This window comes from Plectropomus leopardus, chromosome 4, assembly GCF_008729295.1.
Source record: "Plectropomus leopardus isolate mb chromosome 4, YSFRI_Pleo_2.0, whole genome shotgun sequence".
In the NCBI taxonomy this organism is placed as follows: Eukaryota; Metazoa; Chordata; class Actinopteri; order Perciformes; family Serranidae; genus Plectropomus; species Plectropomus leopardus.
This window is the reverse complement of record NC_056466.1, coordinates 1,788,507-1,808,464: the sequence shown is the minus strand read 5'-3', so window position 1 is coordinate 1,808,464 and position 19,958 is coordinate 1,788,507. Positions and strand designations below refer to the sequence as shown.

General features: G+C 39.4%; 1 protein-coding gene across 9 annotated transcripts in view; it reads right to left on the bottom strand.

Annotated features, from left to right (window-relative positions):
- The window catches only part of cacna1ab (calcium channel, voltage-dependent, P/Q type, alpha 1A subunit, b), a 126,950-nt gene that overhangs the window by 101,029 nt on the left and 5,963 nt on the right, over nucleotides 1-19,958 (bottom strand). For all 9 annotated transcript variants that reach the window (XM_042485644.1, XM_042485647.1, XM_042485650.1 and 6 more), the window contains exons 3-4: nucleotides 1,290-1,381; nucleotides 228-380 (exon numbers count right to left, since the gene is read on the bottom strand). In XM_042485644.1, coding sequence (XP_042341578.1) covers nucleotides 228-380; nucleotides 1,290-1,381 — 245 coding nt within the window. The remainder of the gene's footprint in view (nucleotides 1-227; nucleotides 381-1,289; nucleotides 1,382-19,958) is intronic.

Genomic DNA, 19,958 nt, shown 5'->3' with positions numbered 1-19,958 from the left:
AAGGCCTATGGCATACATACTACACCACCACCATTAATGTTGGTCTATTAGCTTCACCTGTGGTAAAAAAAAAAGGCTCGTCTCTTAGACTTCTCCACCCAGTAAAGGTAAAGTGTTACAATAAATTTGTACATGGATAAACTAACCATAAATAACTCTATCAGTGATAACCTTTAATTTCTAAAATACAAAGTGAAAGTAGTTTACTCTGTCATCTCTTTTCTTACGTGTGACTTTGTCGTAGCACGTAGTGTGGAACTTCCCCATGTAGAACTCCAGGCCGATGATGGCGAACATGAGGATGGCCACGAACAACAGCAGGCCAATCTGCAGCAGGGGGATCATAGCCTTCATAATGGACTTGAGCACAACCTGCAGGCCTGGAGGACACAATCAGAGGACGAGCGTGTTGTTTAATCACTCAACAATGCACATCTGAATATCAGCTGTAGACTGCTTTCATTAGGTACATGTTGCGTTATTGTGAACTGATTTTAGATCATTTTTTCCAGCCACTGGATTCAAATTAACTGCAGTTTCTCGCTGACTAGTTTGGTTCTACAAAGCAGCTGTCAGTCTGATTCTAGTAAATACATCCATTGGTATGACAAATTGTCAATTTGTGAGATGAGAATGCACTTTTTTGCAGGTCAAACATATAACCATGATGGTTTCAAAAGGAGGCATGCAGCGACTGCAGTTACTGGAGTTAACCCTTTGAAACCTGGAATGACGACATTTTCCTTATGCTGCAGTCAGAAGCCTTTCGAATGCATTTAAACATGGGAAAGCAAATTGGTTTGATTTCTTTTTAAATATGAGTAAAATGGCAACGGCAACTTGGCCAGTGATGTCCCATAAATTGCAAGAAATTAGGAAAAGGTGGAGAGAAAACGACCTGAAAATTAGTTTTGAAAGCCAGAAAGCCAGAGAGGGATAGAAATTACGACACATTGATTTAAAAATAAAAAAAATTAATCATAAATTAATTGATTATTATTAGTAGTATTATTATTAATAATACTACTAATAATAAAATAGGGATAAATGCCCAGAAAATTATATTCCCAATTGTTATTCATAGTATAATTATTATTAACTATTTTGTCTACATATTTAGATGCTGTTATTGGTTTTTTTTGTGGATTTTTTTCCCATTTTTTTCTTTGCTAAATTTCAGGTATATTTTCTTGTAACTTATAACTTAACTTCTTCCCATGTTTAAGAAAGCTTCAAAGGGTTAAAGTGTACAAGGCAGTTTGCACACAAACAAACAACGCAGCACTTACTGGGAATCCCAGACACCAGTTTCAGTGGTCGCAGCACTCTGACGGCTCGTAGTGTCCTCAGATCAAGCTGAGATGCCCCTGACGACAAAATACTGCAGAGAGATAGCAAAAGAGAGGGAGAGAAAAAAAACAGAAAAAGATCAGATTTCTGTCTTTTTTAAATCATCTTATTCCTTTTACATGCTTTGTCACATCTCTATCAGTCAGTTTTTAGTCACAACATTATTGTCAAACACACAGCTTTAGCGTGTTTAGTCTGCTGAGCAAAGACATATTAACACCAAAATGACATGCTTAAACCAGATCAACCCTTATAGTTTTCACATTGACAAAGACCCTCTGAGACTGTACATAAAGTGGAGAAACAGGAATAAAAATAAAAAATATCAATTACAGAAAATCATCTGAGCCCAACAGACTGCGCCATCACTGTAAGTATTTAAATGATGACGTGATATAATTAGCTAATTTTCCAACTTTCTGCAGTTCCATGGCGATTGTGAAAATGCAATCTGCTAATAATGGTGAGTTTTATGATTATGTGATGGAGTCAAAAGCTCCAGAGCAAGTGAGCCTTGAGTGGAGATTTCTTTGTCAAATTCCCATATTTTATGGAAAAACTAAAGATTTTAAATTTGTGTTAAAACAAAAAAAAAATGATTCTGCAGCTTCATGGTCGTATGCTACGTATGTGGTCACATAATGGCACACGAAAGCCACAGATTGCAGGTTTCCATCCAATTGAAAATCTTAAATGTGCACAGCTGGTTAAAACTGACAGTTACAACAGGAATGACTCAGTGATTGAGTCGGTGATTCAGTAACAGTCTGATGGCTCTTGCCACTACCGCCTCATTCCCCGTCTTTGTCATGACTTGGCTTCTGAGACACGCCTTCTGTTCGGATGGCGGTGTGTATGTATGTGTGTGTGTGTGTGTGTGTGTGTGTGTGTATCTGTGGTGTAATGTCAGCCAGAGACAGGTTGGAAAATTCCATGCTCTGTCTCGTACGGGGGAGGAAGGCAGGGTCTGTCCAACACGAGGGGGAGGGGGGAAGTGTGGGGGCGTACGGAGGGGATGCTCTGAGGAGGAGGAGAGAGAGAAACGAAGAGGAGGAGCACATTTCACCGGCAGACTTTGGCCTTAAGACAGACATCATTAGTAAACCAAACAATCACTGATAATAACAAAAAAGTGTGCATTTTCTGCAAAATACATGTTGCTTTTTTTCTTTGAAGCTGCATTTAGCAGGTCAGTATGTTGGCATTTAAAGTCAATACCAAATAATTTCATTAAAGTGGCATCAGTTACGTGCAGAAAGCTTATTTGATTTTATTAATCAGATATTAATCTTTATAAACAGATGCTGCTTGCATGTGTATGCAGAATCTTACGGCACCAGGACAACATTTTTGTATATGAAACTTTTCGGTTTCCGTTTGTAGTATGAGGGGGCGTTTACACGTCAAAGGTTTTTGCATGAAATGCTAAACTTTCGTTGCTGTTTGGGCTTTCCTTTACATGACGACGGCGTTTTGGGGGCCTGACAACACAAACTTTTGAAAGTGGGTTCCATTGTATAATCTTCTGAAAATGCAAACCCTAGATTTTCCAAAATGAAACTACAAAGAAAATGTGAACTCTGGCTTTCATTGAATATGTGCTTGCAATTTTTGCATATTTAGTACTTGACTTTTTACAACTGCAAGTGTATTCTGCAAAAAACAAACAAAAAAACCCAACTCAGAATGCACACTATAACACTTCTGATTCTCTTTTTTGTCTTTCTGTTACTTTTTTGTTTATGCATCTGCTCAGAAGTGAGTAAGAAGTCACACTCATCATCACGTATATGTCTTTACAACTTTTGCAGTTTCTCATCCTTCACATTAACGGTAATTTACAGTCATGAAAGACGTGTACCTTCAGTTCAAAGCAAACTGCACCTTTAGGCTTCTAAACGTGTTTGAAGAGCCTTTTGTGCCAAAAGGAGAGCTGTCCTTTCACCCTTTAAAAACCTAGTTAGACATCATTTCTTGTGCTGTGTTCAGATGCCTGTCACAAGCTATTTAATCCTCTGAAAAGTGAGCAAATTGGTTTGATTTTTTTCAGAAGCATGGGGGAAAGGAAGGCAATGGCCAATCTGGCAAGAAATGTCCCACAAATTGCAAGAAATTAGTCAAAGCGGACTGAGAAAAAGGCCAGAAAATTTGCTTTAAAAAAGAGGGGGAAAATGTCGGGAAATTATCCAAGAAACTACAGAAAAATGTCCAGAAAACTATATTTATAATTATTCTAATTAATATAACATAATTAATAAACAAATAGTTTCATGCACCCTTTCAGGTTATTTTCTTGTTTGTTTTTGCCTTTACTTTTTTTTTTAATTTCTTGAAACCTTTTTTTCTAATTTCTTGCTTGCTTTTTTGGGGGGTTGTGTTGTTAAGTTGCTCATTGTCTTCTTTCCATGATTTTGAAAGAAATCAAAACAATTTGCTAAAAAAAATAAATATTTGTGACAATGAAGTGTGCATTTAAACCATAAAAAGTGAGAAAGAGGAAAGAAATGCTACAAGCAACACAGTGTAACATGTGCAGTGAAAGGAAGACAGAAAAGCCAGGAAGACAAACAGGTAACAGAGGTTCAAGCGTTAAGGAAAAAAGAGGAAAAGGAGGAGAAAAAGTAAAAAATACTTCAATATTTCAAAGTTTGGCATGTCTTCCTCCCTCGATCGTCTATCACCCCCCTCAAATCTCTCTGCAGGTTGGTTGCTAATTCCAGTAAGAGCTCATTTATTAACAGACACAGTACCGGCAGCCAAGCCCCTCATTCCCTCAATGGCTTTTTAACTGCTACGGCTAAAGGCCACGCTGCAGACCTGAAAACACCGCACCTCAGCACAAAATAAGCAAACAAGCCTCAAGTTCACTAAAGACCCAACAAGACACACATTTTAGTCTCACACGGCCGCTTTGTAAATGAGAGCACAAAACCAAATCTGCATGGGATCTACAGGTGTATTTCAGTTTGAAAATTTACTTTTTTCATATGTAACTCCCAAACACTCTTTTGGTCCTCTGATGCATTGCCAGCATTTTTTTGTAACTTTTTGAAGACATTTAGTTATTCATTTAAGGTTTTACAGCTGCACGTGATGCAAAGTATTTTCACTTCTAAGTTTAAGCTTTTTATTGTGCACCTTTCCAATTCTGACTCTATTCTTTACCCTCTGAAACCTGAAGCGGCATCACTTTTCTTGTCCTGCTTTTAGATGATTTTCATAAGTATTTTAACCTCTGAACTCTGAGCAAAGTGGTGCAACTTTTTTCAAAGATATGGAAAAAAAGGCAATGAGTAACTTGGTAAGACATGTTCCAGAAATTGAAAAAAAAAAGTAAATTTAGAAAAATATTTTTTAAAAAGCTAGGGAAAATGTCGAGATGAAACGGTATTCATTATCGTCACAATTACATACTTAAAATTATGTTACAAAATTGCTTTATATTTGAGCAGCTGTTCAAGGTCATTTCTTTGTGTTTTTTTTGGTTACCTTTTTTTATTTCAGGTGATTTCTTTGTACTTTTTCTTTTTCTAATTTTTGGGTCATTTCTTTTTCGTTGTTTATTGAGTTCTGTCCATTTTTTTTTAAGGAAATCAAGTCAATTTGCTGAGGTTTCAAAGAGTTAATCTTCATTTACACATGATGCACAGAATCTTCACTTCATAGTTTTGGCTTTCATTATTCAACAACTTTCTAATTTACCCCTTTTCCATTTCTATGTCTTGTTATGATTTGCTGCTGCAGCTCCTGCTTCCCCATAGGAGCCATCATAGCATCAGATACATTTTCAGTTTCAGTGAGTTGAATTCATGCATGAGTGAGTAGATGGATGCAGCAAAAGAGCAAAAGGTTTGTTTTGATATCTCGATTCCAAATTGTGACTTTTTTTCTTTCCTATCCGTCTCGCTGTCATTCATTTTCTCTCCCTTTGCTCTCTGTTTATGTTTGTCCCATTTCACTGCTTCTCTTTTTTTCTTTCTCCCGCACATCTCATTTGAAGGCGAAAGCAGAGCTTCAATATTCATCCGTGCAAGACGGCAACCATCCGCTTCTGCCAGACAACCCAAACCTCCAGGATGCAGTCACCCCTGGCAACAGCTGAACCTGCCCACAATGCACCGAGGTGGCCAGTAGAGGGAGCAGCGACTGTGCTGCCGGTTGTGATGGGGATGGAGGGGGAGGGGTGTTGGGCGAGGGGGGAACAGGAACAACATCACCATTGTGAAAGAGGAACAGGTAAGGGTTAAATGGAAGGAGAGGAAGAAAACAACTGAGTGAGAGAAGGAAAAAAATAGCAGATGCAGGAGGAGGTTAAATAAAAACATGAGAATGATTTGTTATGAGGATTATTAGGATTATTGTTATTAGTTTTAACCCTGAGGGACTGTTTGGCACATTTTACGCACTTTTCATTCTTCATTTTATGATCATTTTGGTTGTGTTCATGCGTATGACATACATTTTGGCAAGATTGTGAATTTTTCTTTTATCTTGGAATTTCCAGCTCAGCTCCTACAATAAGTGGAAACAAAATTGTTACATTCATACTTTTAAGTGCAAAAAATATGCCACTGAAAACCATTCAAACTGCAATTTTTGATCCTACAGCCATCAAAACATAAAAACATGCATTGTATTATTTCTGGGTGCCATTCAGGGATGTTGCCTAGGAATTTTTAAGTTTTAATATTTTCCACCTGATGACATCTTTTTTTTACCACATTAGGAATGGGGGCAATTTTCCCCAAATGTTTTTGCAACATAAAATATAAATATGATATGAACATAAAAAAAAATATATATATATATATTTATAATATATATTGACGTTAGAGCTGGTAAACAAAAATGTGCGTTATTAATTCAGCTATCTGAGCTGATCTGAGAAACATTAAGAGTCATTTAGTCATTCAATGTCATTAAAACTTTTTGAGGATACACAGGAACCCTGTGCTTAACTTAAATCTTGAGTTCCATCTTTTATTTTTATGGGACCGAGCAGGACACAGAGGGCCAAACTGCTGCTACACAGTAATGGCGGTTTTGTTGTCGTCTATGCTCACCTCTGCACGCCGGCTGAACCAGGCCTAACATACTGCAAAATAAATCCATCTAATAAACAGTTGCATATTCCACACTGCACATTTCACACTTCTGAGGAACGCAGTATGTAGTATGTAGTATGTAGTATCTATTGTATATGTCATTATCTGTTGTATATTTCACATACAGCCTCTGTTTTGAGATAAAATGCACATTGTGAGAAAATACTTCTTTTTGCATCCATTGTCCTTTGATTTCCAGTTTAATCCAAGAACTGGCCTTAAAATGCCTCCCACAATCCTCTTTTCTCCATAATTTATCTACATTTTAACATATCCACAGTATGACCAAAACGTAATAAAAATTATTTCAAATGACGGAGATTTTACAAACACATGAGATACGTCTCCTTATTAGACTACAATAGAGTCCCTAATGAAATACAGACTGGGGACGAAGAGACATAACATCCCTCGAGACACAGAGTGAGAGAAAGAGTGAGCAGACTGATAGAGTGATAGTCCTGTGTGTCAAAAGTGTGAGATTCAACTGCAGAGAGAGAGAAAGCCCAAAGAAAGAGAAAGAGAAAGAGAGAGACTCCAGAGAGAAAGAGAGGGAGAGTTTTATCTGCAGAGGGAGAAGGTGTTTGGACAGTGATGACAGAAGCTCTCACTCCCGGGAAACACCTAACAATAAGCCTGCAAAGTCCACGCACACACGCACACACACACACACGCACGCACGCACGCACGCACGCACGCACGCACGCACGCACGCACGCACACACACACACACACACACGCACACACACACACACACACACACAGACAAACTGTGCTATATTATGCAACTGTGCTATATTATGCTAAGAGGGTGTTCACTTTTCCTGCGTTGCAGCTGAACTCTTCTATCTTGAACTGTATCTTGCATATCAATTAAGCGAGGTGTCAAAGTGAATTAAAAGTAATGAACGAGGTGGAGATGGATGTCATATGGCGAGGTGGAGAGGTGTTTCCTTGTCGAGTCCATCATTTTCTATATCAGGAGTCCTCAGTGCTTTATCACACTTATCCACTGCTATAGTATGAAAAGTTACATCAATATGAAGACGTAATACACACATTTCTAGATTAGACACAAACTTTTAGGTCACTGCGGTCATTTCAAAAAAGGAAAATGTTGTAAAAACAAAAGTATACAACTAAAGCCTTAAAAATGTGTGTCTCCTAACTTTCAAAGCAGTCTTCAGTCTAACAATTCAATAAATCCTTAAAAAAATATATTTGAAATCCTTTGCCACCCATTTTTTTAAAGCAAAGACTACTTGATTGTGTAAATTTTCATTGATTTAAATGGAAATAGCTGGTAATATAGCATAAGCATGTAGATATAGTAAGAATATTCATCACATTCTCATCTCAAGTTCTCACATATTGCTGCTTTGCAGACTTTCACATCTACGAATTATGCTCTAGGTATCCTTTTGATATTATGGGATGCCACTACCGTGTTGTCAAAACAAGCGTATGGTGGGATGATGCGGTATTATTATGTTTAGGCAACAAAAAGCACATGGCAACCAATGCAGGGACGTCAACAAACGCACATGCTGACACGCACGGTTAGGATTAGGGGAATGAGGCACATGGTATTGTTCAGGAAAAAAACATCACATTTAGACGAGAAGCGAACACCAGACTCCCACGTGAAAATCCGGGTTTGTTGGACCGATTCACCGTGCTCCTTGTATTACAATGTTATCTGCAGTGTTTCAACCTGACGCCGTCCTGTGGTGCGTCGTGCACACGCGACAGATTGAGTGTTCTCATTTCATGCTTCCCATCAGCATATCATGCTGCCCATAAGCATATCATGCTGCCGTCAGGTGCCGACCGGCGGTCTGCCAGTGTTTAATAACACCAAGACCAGTTCTGACTGGCTGCATCCAGCCACGTATCAAATGGACGCCCAAGTTGTCTTTTGGCATTGAGATCGTACACCAAAAACACTGTCCGTTCAAGTGTATCAACATGATGCCAACAAATCACGGTCAATCTCTCGTCTGTCACTGTTGTCCCTGATGCAGGTGCTCGCTCGTGGCTTCAGAGGACGTTAACTGCTGTTTACTTTTAAATACTGTAGATCACTTTAATCCCCAAATGTCTTCCCATTTCACAGTTATTGAGAAAACCAACTACAAACTGTGTTGACTTTAAAAATATCAACACAACATTTTTTTGCAAAGCAGACAAAAACTACCGAAAAAAATCTAGACACTGGAACGTGTGATGTCCTGTCGTCTGTCTCCACAGAGGGACACCAGTGTGACGATGATGATGATGACTAATGGCTCTGATGAGGAAGATCTCGGAGGTCACTCGCCACCTTCACTTTGCCTGGTCTCTCCCCGTTCATGGCATTGCCATGGCAACCGGCGATTCCTCTCTTCGCCGAGTCTCCACGGTTACCGACCTGCTCTCATTCATAAGCGTTGCCAGGGCAACCAGCCCTGGCTCATTGATGGAATCTCGGCATTGCCGCAGCAACGGGGATGGGAAGTGGGTCTCCTAACGATTGATTTTCAACCCCTCAAAACCCCTGCATCTCCCTCCCACCCACCCATGCGCGCGCACACACACACTCACACACACACCACACTCCACACATTATCCTTAACTACCCCCTTACACTGTCACACAACAGCAGCTCCTGTGCTCGGTGCAGGCGTACAGTATGTGCACACAAGCGCAACTTCCCTTGTAAGCAGACACACACACACACACACTGACCAAACAAGTGCATCATTTTACCGCATACAAACACAGACACACTCTCATTAAATATGTGTGTATATGTTCAACCTGCACACACACACACACACACACACACACACACACACACACACACACACACACACACACACACACACAGAATAATGATCTGATGACAGTGACGAATACAGCACAGCCCAGGTAGTATGAATGACCCAGTTTCTCTGCTGCTGGTCCTGGTGTGTTAACACTCAAATTGTTGTTTAACACCACGTACACAAAAATCCCACAAACACATGTGAACACATCGAATCTGATATAAGAAGCTAATTCTAAAGGGGTCGTCCTTTCAAAATACTAAACCTTTAATTTAGGGCTGCCATTTAACCACAAACTTAAATTAAATTGAATCTTATTGGTCAAATCAGTCTTGCTGTTAGTAATGCTTAACAATTATTAAATACCCACTTTCTGTTCAAACTTTTACTAATATTATAGCTAAAAATGACATTAAAATGTGTTTCTAAAAGCAATTTCCTTGTTGGTTTTGACCTTTAAACTTTTAAAAAACTGACCCCCCCTTTTGAAAATGTTTTGCTAATTTTTGGGTCATATCTTCTTTGTCTGCTCAATACCCTTTTCCCGTATTTTTGAAAGAAATCTTCAGTTTTCTCAGGTTGAAAAGATTAAAATGTAAGTGCATTTTTACACAAGCAACCTGTGTGTTTTGTTGATTTTAGGATTCGGTTATCACCTTTAAGGGTTCTATTTCTGAATTGCTAATCCCTTGTTTTGCACAATGAGGCTCACAGACAGAGCTGTCGACGGGGCTCTGAGGCTTTGGAACAACCTGCCTGATTAGCAAATCTACAAAAATATGACTCAGGTTGCAAAAAAAAAAACAGAGTACAACATTTAAGCACATACATAAAGTCACCATTTATGTGACACCAACTTAAGCAAACTGGCACCAATTACCAGATGGTTCACAATGGGCATTCCCATCATGTAAATGTTAATGTTAGACATGTTTTGGTGTCAGACAGTGTGTGAATTCATGTTAGTGTTTTGTATGTAATGCACAATATCTCACTTTGGCGTCTTTGGTAAAAATAGTAAAAACACACACAACATGCAAAAGACTCGGACAAGTTCCAGTCAGTGACATGTGCATGTGCTTAGTGTGTGTGTGCTTAGTGTGTGTGTGTGTGAGAGAGAGCTTAAGTGTGTATTGTGTGGAAATAGTGTGGGAGTGCCATGTGTCATCACAGTATGAACTCCTGTCCCCTTAGTGTCTCCTGCTGAGCGCTCACTCCCTTACCCACAGACACACACACACACACACACACACACACACACACACACACACAAGTGTGATGGACAACGTTCCAGTATGACACAGCGCACAGTTAAGGAATTGGAACGATATGTTCGAACACACAAAAAATAAACAAATGGCTTCATGCAGGTCAAAAATATAGTGAAAGCTGGCGCTGTCATCATCTTTATCATCACGATTATTTCGATATGTTTTCAGGAAAAGTGCCAAATAAAAAAAAAGAAATAATAAATGTCCTTAGCTGACTGTCACTGTCAACTTTTGCTATGTCTGTCCATTATTTATGTGTTTTCTGTAAATTTCACAATAAAGGTGATATGAGGTCATGAGCTGTTGGAACTGGAGACAAAGGTATGCTTCAGCAGAACCCCTCACACACGGGTTTGGGATAAACATTTGGCAATATTCTCAGTATTGGGATAACATGTTATTGCAAATTTTTGCCTTTTTAAACTGCAAATTATTTCCCCGAAGGAAAACTCAGTCACCATGTTTTATCTTGAAACAGAAAGTTCTCAGTCTTTTCACTCACTTGGGTTATTTTTCGTGTTCAATTTTTATGTGCAAAATTAATTATTTTTAAAATAATTACAATAATTGGCATCCGTGTCATGATACAATATCAGGATGCAAATGACCCCCCCCCCCCCCCCTATACACCTACCTCCCTTGGCCTCGCCTCTCTATCACCCTCTCTTACGACTTTCAAAAGACTGATTTAAGATCTTTTAAGGCTTTTTCAAAAAATTATCAAAAAATGTAATGCTTTTTTAAGATTTTTTAAGGCTCATGCGTTTTTTTGTATTTGAGCAACTCTGAGTTTTTACTTTAGAACTGACGTGATCCAGTTATTGCAAAGTAGTAATTTAATCAGACTCTAGCAATGAAATTGGTGAGAGATTATATCGTAACTAATGGGAATAACTGCCAAAACCAAGAGAACAATATTGTAATTTAATTTTTTTTTTTAAATCTACCAAATTAAAGACGAAAACAAGTTGTTAAATGTGTTTTCTGATCTGACTTCCCAATTGGCAGAACGCTTCCAAAAAAGTTACACATCTAAAAAATTATTCAGATTTTGACCTGACAATATTTCAGGTTCTCCAAACCTCTCAGCCCCCTGCCGTGCTCTGCCGTCTCTCTGCTGCAGATACGGGACATTAAGCAGCACTTTACGACCGTTATGTCACGGCTCACCCCCACCCAGGTGGTACGCCCCGATCACTTTCTCTTATTGGAAGAGCCCATTTGCTGTGTGCAGGGGGATGTTGGGAGAGAAAAGGGTGGTAGTGTTGGAGGTGATGGGGGGGTTTGTAATGGCTCCATCACCTCAGGGTCTGGGAATCTTTTCCACCAGCTCATGTCATCAGACCCCTCCCTCTCACTTCATCAAAGACACATTTTCTTTTCTTCCCCCCGCCCAAACCTCTTTTTTTACTTCCCATTTCACCCCCCCCTGCCCCCCCCCCTCCAGTTCTCTTTCCTGGCTGCTGAAGCTTTCATTGGCAGCGGCAGGATGCGAGCACTCTCATTCTGACCACATTCTCCATCCTCCTCCCCCCTTCCTCTTCCTTCCCCTCTCTTCATTTTCTAGCTCGCACATTATTGCTGATCTCAGCAGAGTGCTAACACTCAGCTGATGGACTCTCTCTCTACCTCCGCCCCCAAACAAACTCCCTCATTTTCCCTTCATTCCTTTATGTCTCCACCCTTCCTTCTCTCACTGCTTCTGCCGTTTTCTGATTTAACTACAAGCAGGTGGAGGAAGGATGAAGGTGGCTGATAAAAGAGGATAGTCTCGTCATTATTGCTCTCTCATCTGCACCCACCCCGCTGCCCTTTAATCACATATATTCTTATTAACCCTTATTTATCTGGGGAAGGCGTGCTAAGTGTGCATGCTTTTCTGCAAACACCGTCCGGCCACTGGAGGGTTTTGGAGCTTAAATCTTTGGCATAAAAGCACCTTCATGGCTGGTTTTAACAACACATTCTCATCCCAACTTGTCAAATATTGTCACTTGGTTAGTACCATTAACGTCTGCATATTACGTGCTATGTATACTCCTGCGTTTGTTGATTTTCTGGGATGGTGTGTCAATTTATGTGCCTGAAATGTGTCGTATCTTTTCAAAATAAGGTTCTGTCTTCACAGGATATGTAGTTTCAGCTCATAAGATTCATACAGTCCTTTTCAAACATACTTTACATGTCAGTAAAACTCATCATATTGTTGTTTATTTCTTTCCTTCAACTTATGGCCCGTTGGCCTAATCTGGCCCCCGATAGGGTGCTGGGTGCCCCCCCAACTATTTTCTAATTCAAAATAAAATTAAAGTGATTCACACTGGGAATTGTTTTTGTACTTTTAGTAAACATAAGGAGCCGGAGGGCATAAACAGCATCACACTAGAGCTTATTTATCAGAAAAAAGTGCCAGTGGAGGATCTCCTGCACCCGGTGACAGAGGTCCTAGCTAAGCTCCCAGCGTCCTAAAATCCTAGAAATGTCTTAAAATCCCAGAAATGACTCAAAATCTTAAAGATGTACTTAAATCTTAGACATTTCTTAAGATCATAGAAATGCCCTGAAATCCTAGAAATGTCTTAAAGCCTTAAAAATGTCCTAAAATCCAATAATTTCTGAAAATCTGATAAATGTCTTCAAATTGTAGAAATGTCTTAATATCCTCAAAATATCCTAAAATCCTGGAAACATGTACGGGGATGCTGCGACAGGCCCCAGGCCTCCTGTCACTTTGTAAAAGTGGCCCCCAAGCAAAGCAAGTTGAGTATCTCTGATTTAGAAAAAAACCACCATGGTTTGGCTCAACATTCATGAGGGAAGCAAACAGCGGGCTCCCTGGTCAAAGTCCAGAGTTTGTTGGACCCATCTACCACCCCAACCTTCAGTCCTATAGGTACGTTCCTGCTCCTTATATCACAATTTTAGCGGCAGCGTTTCAAACTGACACCCTCTGGAGGAGTATCATACTGCCGCTAAAGGTTCTGTCCGGCCGCGTTAAAACTGACACCAGCTGGAGGCGTATTATACAAATGCAAAAGACAAATATTGGCTTTGGTGTCTGATACTAAAACCAAGGGGCGGGATTTGAGAACTTGGGAGTGAGAATGATCTGAGTTTTTGTAGTAATGTACGATGTAAGTAAGTAGTAATGGGGAAATTTTAAAACGGGAGAGATGAGTGGGCAGCATTTTTATATGAAATAAATAATGTGTTATTGCTCTTTTGAGTTTGTTGAGGACATTTGCCCAAAAATGTTCCTGTGGAAAGGTGCCGGCACTAACAGAGTAAGGGAAGTTCAGTCTGCCTTCTCTTTGCATTGTCAGATTCTCCCAGAAGTCTCCTGTGCTGTTTGTCCGTGTTTGTCCGAGCTGCTCCATCCTTCCATCCATCCCTGTCCTTTAACTACATCGACCCTCATCTCTCTCCTGTTCACCCACGTCACTCTTTCCTGTGTCTCTAATCTTCCTCCAGTTTTTCCATTCACCTCTCCCCCTCGTCCTCTCTCTCTCTCACTGCCGAGCCGGCTGATTGGTCCACCTGTCCCTCCGTCTCCTGCCAGCGTGGCTCCTGGACCTCATGAGGACACGACGTCTGGACTTCAATGTCCTTGTTTGTGTGTGTCTTTCTTCTCAGTGTGTCAGTGGATGTTTGTGTATGAAACTTGTGTGTAAAGTATGTGTTGTTATTAGAGCTGAAGTCAACAGAGGATAATATTGGAGGACTGAAATTCTACTTTTGTACCAACTGATTGGTCAATGGAGGAAAAAATCTGCATGTCTCTTGAAATGTGTCCACCAAAGCGTTTTCCTGAGTATTTTTTGAATTTCTGTCAAAGGGGGCATTGCACATTTACACTATACTAGAAACTTAAGCAATGTAACCAGGTGCTGAGCGTCTACACTGTCTATAGCACTGCACATTTGCAGTTTGTTTTGGTTGCAGAGAGCAAAAAGATGTTCAACTTTGGGCAAAAAACTGAATTCTCTATTTACTCAGCTGTCCAATCAAAGTAAAGACAAGGTGGGACAAACACCACAAAGACCAACCATCACATCAGCATCAGCAAAGGGGGGATTAGCACTGCTGGCCTCCCTACGTGCTTCAGCCTTCCCTTTATCAAGAACATGTATTGTTCTGACATTTTACTTAATTCGCAGATAATTCATGTTATAGCCAATAGACACAACCAAAGCGCCTCAGCAGAAAAAAAAAATCTTCTCCTCCAAAGTGCTCTTGCACGCTCCAAACTGGGCTGCAAATTCCCCCACATTTGTATCTGTAATGTCCAATGGACTAACCACACCTGACTAATCAATGCATTAAAGCTAGAGAGGCCAATGTTATAACATTAACAATCGATCAAATGATTCTATTCAATTGGAAAGCTGTTGCTAGTGAGTCATATAACACTGGATTATTACTTAACTTTGCAGCTCTATAGCGCTTTTAGCCTCTTTTGGCACTTATTTTTAGTTTTACTGCAAATGTCTGTTCGGTCTCCTTTTTCCAGTTAATCCTGCTGCCAGCAGCAGTGGAAAAAGTTCTGTTAAACCAAGCATCAAACTGCTGACAAACAAAGTAAACTGTTAATTGGTGAATAAAGTTTCTAGCAGCTAGAGACAAATATTTTTAGAGTTGGTGGAGACCAAAACAGAGTGACAAGTATAATAAATCTTGGACGATTATGCGGCAAGAAATGATCTAATGCACCTTAATGCAACTGTTAACTAATATGACACTTCAGTATAAATCAGTTAAGTTTAGTTAAGTAACTGATTTGAGATTAAATGACTTTCCAGACAATAACAGCAAAAACTTGTAAAAATGATTTCTTTTAAGACGACTAAATTAATATGTTTAAAACACAATCACTTATGGGTCTGGCAGCCAGAGGAGGTGTGATGTTATCCAAAGGTAAACTGTATTGATCCCCTGAAGGAGAAAACCTAATTATGTTATCATTCCTTCCTCCTCTGCCAGAGAGGTCAGAGGTCAGAGTCAGGTAGCGAGCGTCTTGTTTAAGGACACTTGGGCAGGACAAATGCTCGTGGACGCTGTGGGTGTGATGATGAACTGGTCTTACGCCTAACTTTACCACTCTGCTGCCCTCACACTGTCAGCTGTAGGTGTGTGTTTGTGTCTGTGACTCTATTTCTGTTCACAAGGGTGTGTGGGTGTGTGCAAAGCACCACACACTGAAGCTGGCTTTTAGCAAAAAAAAAGAAAGTAACCCTTTGAAACCTGAGCAATTTCACTTGAAAACATAGGAAGAGGGCAATGAAATTAAAAAATGACCCAAAAATTGGCAAGTAATTAGTAAAAAGTCCAAGAAAATAACATATATGCTACCTAAAAACAACAGCAAAACACACAAACAAGCAAAAAAAGAAAAAGAAAGTCAAAAAAAACAAAAAAAGGAAAAATTGCTTAAAAATTATTATAATTCTTTAACATAATTTTAAATATGTATTTATAAAATATGGAAAGAAGACAAAAACAAAAAATAGTGTTTCCCTAGCTTTTTTCTTTTTTTCCCCTCGAGCTTTTTCAAAAATAATTTTCGAAATCTAATAATTTCTTGCAATTTGTGAAATATGTTTTACCGAGTTGCTCATTGTTTTTTCCTGTGTTTTTGAAAGACATCAAACAAATTTGCTTGGGGTTCATATGTTTAAATACTTGTTACTTGCTAGAACTCGAACTTTTTGGCTTGAAGTTAGGTTTCTGCAAACTTTCAGTTTTTCTTTTTTGGTATATTATATGTCCGTTTGTGATCATTCTGTGTCTTTTCTCTAAATTTTGTAAGATATTTCCGGTCCTCGATGTCAGCACGAGCCACTTTGTTATGACTTTTTGATTTTTTTTAAATGACATTTTCATCTAATTTTTTCAGCAATTTTTCTAGATCAATTTCTTTCTTTTTTTTAAAAATATTTTTGCTGTTTTATTGCAATTGCAGGTAATTTTCTTGTAACTTTTTTGCAAATGTTTTGCTTATTTTTGAGCCATGTCTTATTAAGTAGCTTGCTGCTTTACTATGCTTTTGAAACAAATTAAACCAACATTCTCAAGTTTCAAAGGGTTAAATGTCATCTATTGCTTAGTGACAACTTTTTTTTCCCATAAGCTTGATATTATACTTTGAGGTATGTATAATGCACCTGACAGAGAATACACTTCTCCCCTTCACATTTTGCTGATCTCCACCTCGCCTCTTACTTTTGGATATCAGAACAGCTCCCTGTTGTCAGACATACGTCTTTTGCGATGCTTGTGCAATCCGACACCCTTTACATGAGCGGTGCGTTCATGTGCAGCAGAGAGGCTGCGGGGCACAGAGTTGGAGGGTAGAGGAGAGCACACACAGGAGAGTGATGATCCTGTAAATGACTGCAGAGCAATAACGATAATGGAAGTGATGGCAAAGGGACAATTTTCAGCCAGGTACCCCCCTCCTTCCTCTCTCTCTATGAATATGACCTTATTTTCTCTCCCTGCTGGACTTCATTTCCTCGCTCAGTGTTCATACAGTATTCTCTCAGAGGAGGCACTGTACCTGCTGTAACACCTGTGTGTACCAGCTCACTTAAATCAAATCTGGTGTCAGAGAGTGACCTGATTCACACCAAAGTTTGCCGATGTTTCATTCACAGTTTCAAGACTAATGTGTTTTGTCCTCGGCTATTTTTAACCCCGAGACTATTCGGCTGGTGAATTATTTTATGAAGACCTGTTTCATTTTGTCTGTCCGGTTTGTGACGCAAAACTCAGCAGTGCGGCGTCCCTGCAGTGAGTCACAGGCTCCTGTTTCCCCCTCTGTCGACTTCTGATGTCATTTGGTGTGTTTGCCAGTTATATTTATGTCTCGGTATTCTTTTTTTTTGTTTCCCCCCGAGATGAAGCGAGATGTTTTTTGTAAGCCTCTTGGGGTTTCTCTGTCTCACCTGCACAGTTTGTTCTGTCTCTCAACCGAAAAAAGGACAGTTACAGTCTCATGAATGTGCATCTACTAATTCAAGTTTAACCCTTTGAAATATGAGCAAAATGGCTTGATTTCTTTTGGGAGGAAGGTAGTGAGCACCTTTAGAGGAAAGGACCCAAAAATTTGCAAAAAAAATGTTTTTTTAAATACAAGAAATTACCTGAAATTAGCACAGAAAAAGGGATACTGTGAGTGAAAAACAAAACACAAATAAGGAAATTATGTGGTGAAAAAAATCTTACAAATATTATAATAATTCAGAAACATAATTTTAAATACATAATTATGATAGTTATATAGTTGTCTCAACATTTTTCCCCAAGCTTATTTTATTTAAAAATCGTTCGCTAAATCTCCTATATCTTATTTGACACAATATTTCCAGACTGTATGTGGCATGCACATTTTTTCTGCATGCCAGCGTCTTTTTGCATGCAGATGCATGACAACGTTTAGAGAAAAAGCACTGTGCCGAGCACCTTTTTTAAGGGTGCTCCCACTTTTTTGTACAGCCGGTCGAAAACTTCAACTTCTGGTCGAAAATATCTGAGTACTTCTGCAAAGCTTCTGCCACAACAATAACAAAAAAACCCATTAGTTGAAGCAGATCACTTACACTTCCTTAAGCTTATTGTTACCTGTGTATGCAGCCCTCTATTAATGTGTCGCTATGTTATCTACTTAGTCAGCATTAGTGCCAAGATATTATAAACAAAACCCACATGTTGCACTTTATTTTAGAAAAGCGAGTGCATTTTTGTGATGTGCATGGATGAAGCGCTTCCCAGCACCGTGCTGGATAAAAACTCTATGCAGACATAATTTTACAAACTTTTAACAGACAAGTTTTAAGTCAAGTGACTGATCAAAAAATCTGCTTTCAGAGCACCAATATGATTGTTGCTATATAGATGTCATTTTTAACACGTCAAAGCTGAAATTACTTAAAAAATTCATATTACTAATCTGAAAGAGTGAGACAGAAATAAGCATAATGTAAAAATACAGTCAAGAATATAGTATACTGTTTAAAAATATACAGTTCCTGTATGTACAATGACAGAGGTCTATTTTTGAACACTCTCCGTCTCTGTGAACATCCATTAGAAGAGTCGTAGGGACGTCTATGGTGTCCTCTCATTGACTGACTGGCCCGGAGTCTACCGTAAATGATTAGATTACTGACTGACGTCACAACACGGCGCTGAAAATCAATGGACTGTCATCCCTGAATACTAAATACACCGGTCACTGTGTGTGTGCGTGTTTGTGTGTCCCCTCTCCTCTTTTTCCCCTCTCTCATTAATTCTTGTCCTCATCAAGTATCTCTCTCTCTCCAGTGTATTTGCCAAGAATGAAGTCAGCACATGTGCAAACACACACACACACACACACACACACACACACACGTACACACTTCCATGCACACTTTTCCAACACAGTGGCAGCAGCCTTCTCAGTCACGACTCGCACAGCACAAGCACACACTCTCCCAGAGACCAAGAGAGGAGGGAAGAAAGCGAGAAAGAGACAGACCGACACTATTAACACGTGAATGAAAACTGAACTAAAAGTCTGAAGCTCCTGTGGCGGCGTCTGGATGATGCAACATTTCCTTACATATCACATCACGACCAAATGATGATGATTTAGCTCTTCTTGGAGCTTCGCTAGTGACGGGGCCTGAAGATGCACTACAGGTGAGGTCAAGGGATCATTAATTAAAAGGTGTTACCACTTTAGGATCATGAATGTGGGAATCTACTTCAATGGAGGTATAATCAGAGCAAAATGTAGGCGTTCACTCAGCACTGACATAGAAAAAAGTCGCCAAAGGCAGAAAAAGGAGAAGATTTACTGTCTGCGGATCATGAGCCTCCACTGGAAACATCTTGTAAATGCAGACATTTTTGTTGTTAAACCTCTAATGCATATAAAAAAAACCTCACATTTTTATGCAAATTGCGCAAACAGAATTTAGAAAAACAAATGCAAACGTCAGCCACATGGGGAACAAATCTGACACATTAAGTTGAGGTATCTGACAGGTCTTGGGAAAATCTGGGAGTGAATGATGACCCCAGGACTTTCTCATTTAAAAAATCTGACGACATGAGTGTAAATTAGCTCATTCTACGGGACTGACTTAAAACTGTGACCTATGAATGAGTTCATTTTAAGGTGTGTGAACTGAACTTTGAGCTTCTGTTTGACTTTTTCAAATCAGGCAGCAAGGTAATGAAGGAAGGCAGTAATCTTTTTCAAATCTTGAAAGATATGCCACCAAAAAACAGTGAAGATTTAAAAAAACAGTGTCGTCACCTCTCCAGGTCTTAAAACGGTCCTCACATAAATAGAAACACACACCCTCTCTCTCTCTCACACACACACACAGCAAGAAAACATGGTAAACATATGCTGGCGTCTTGCAGCATGTGTTCAT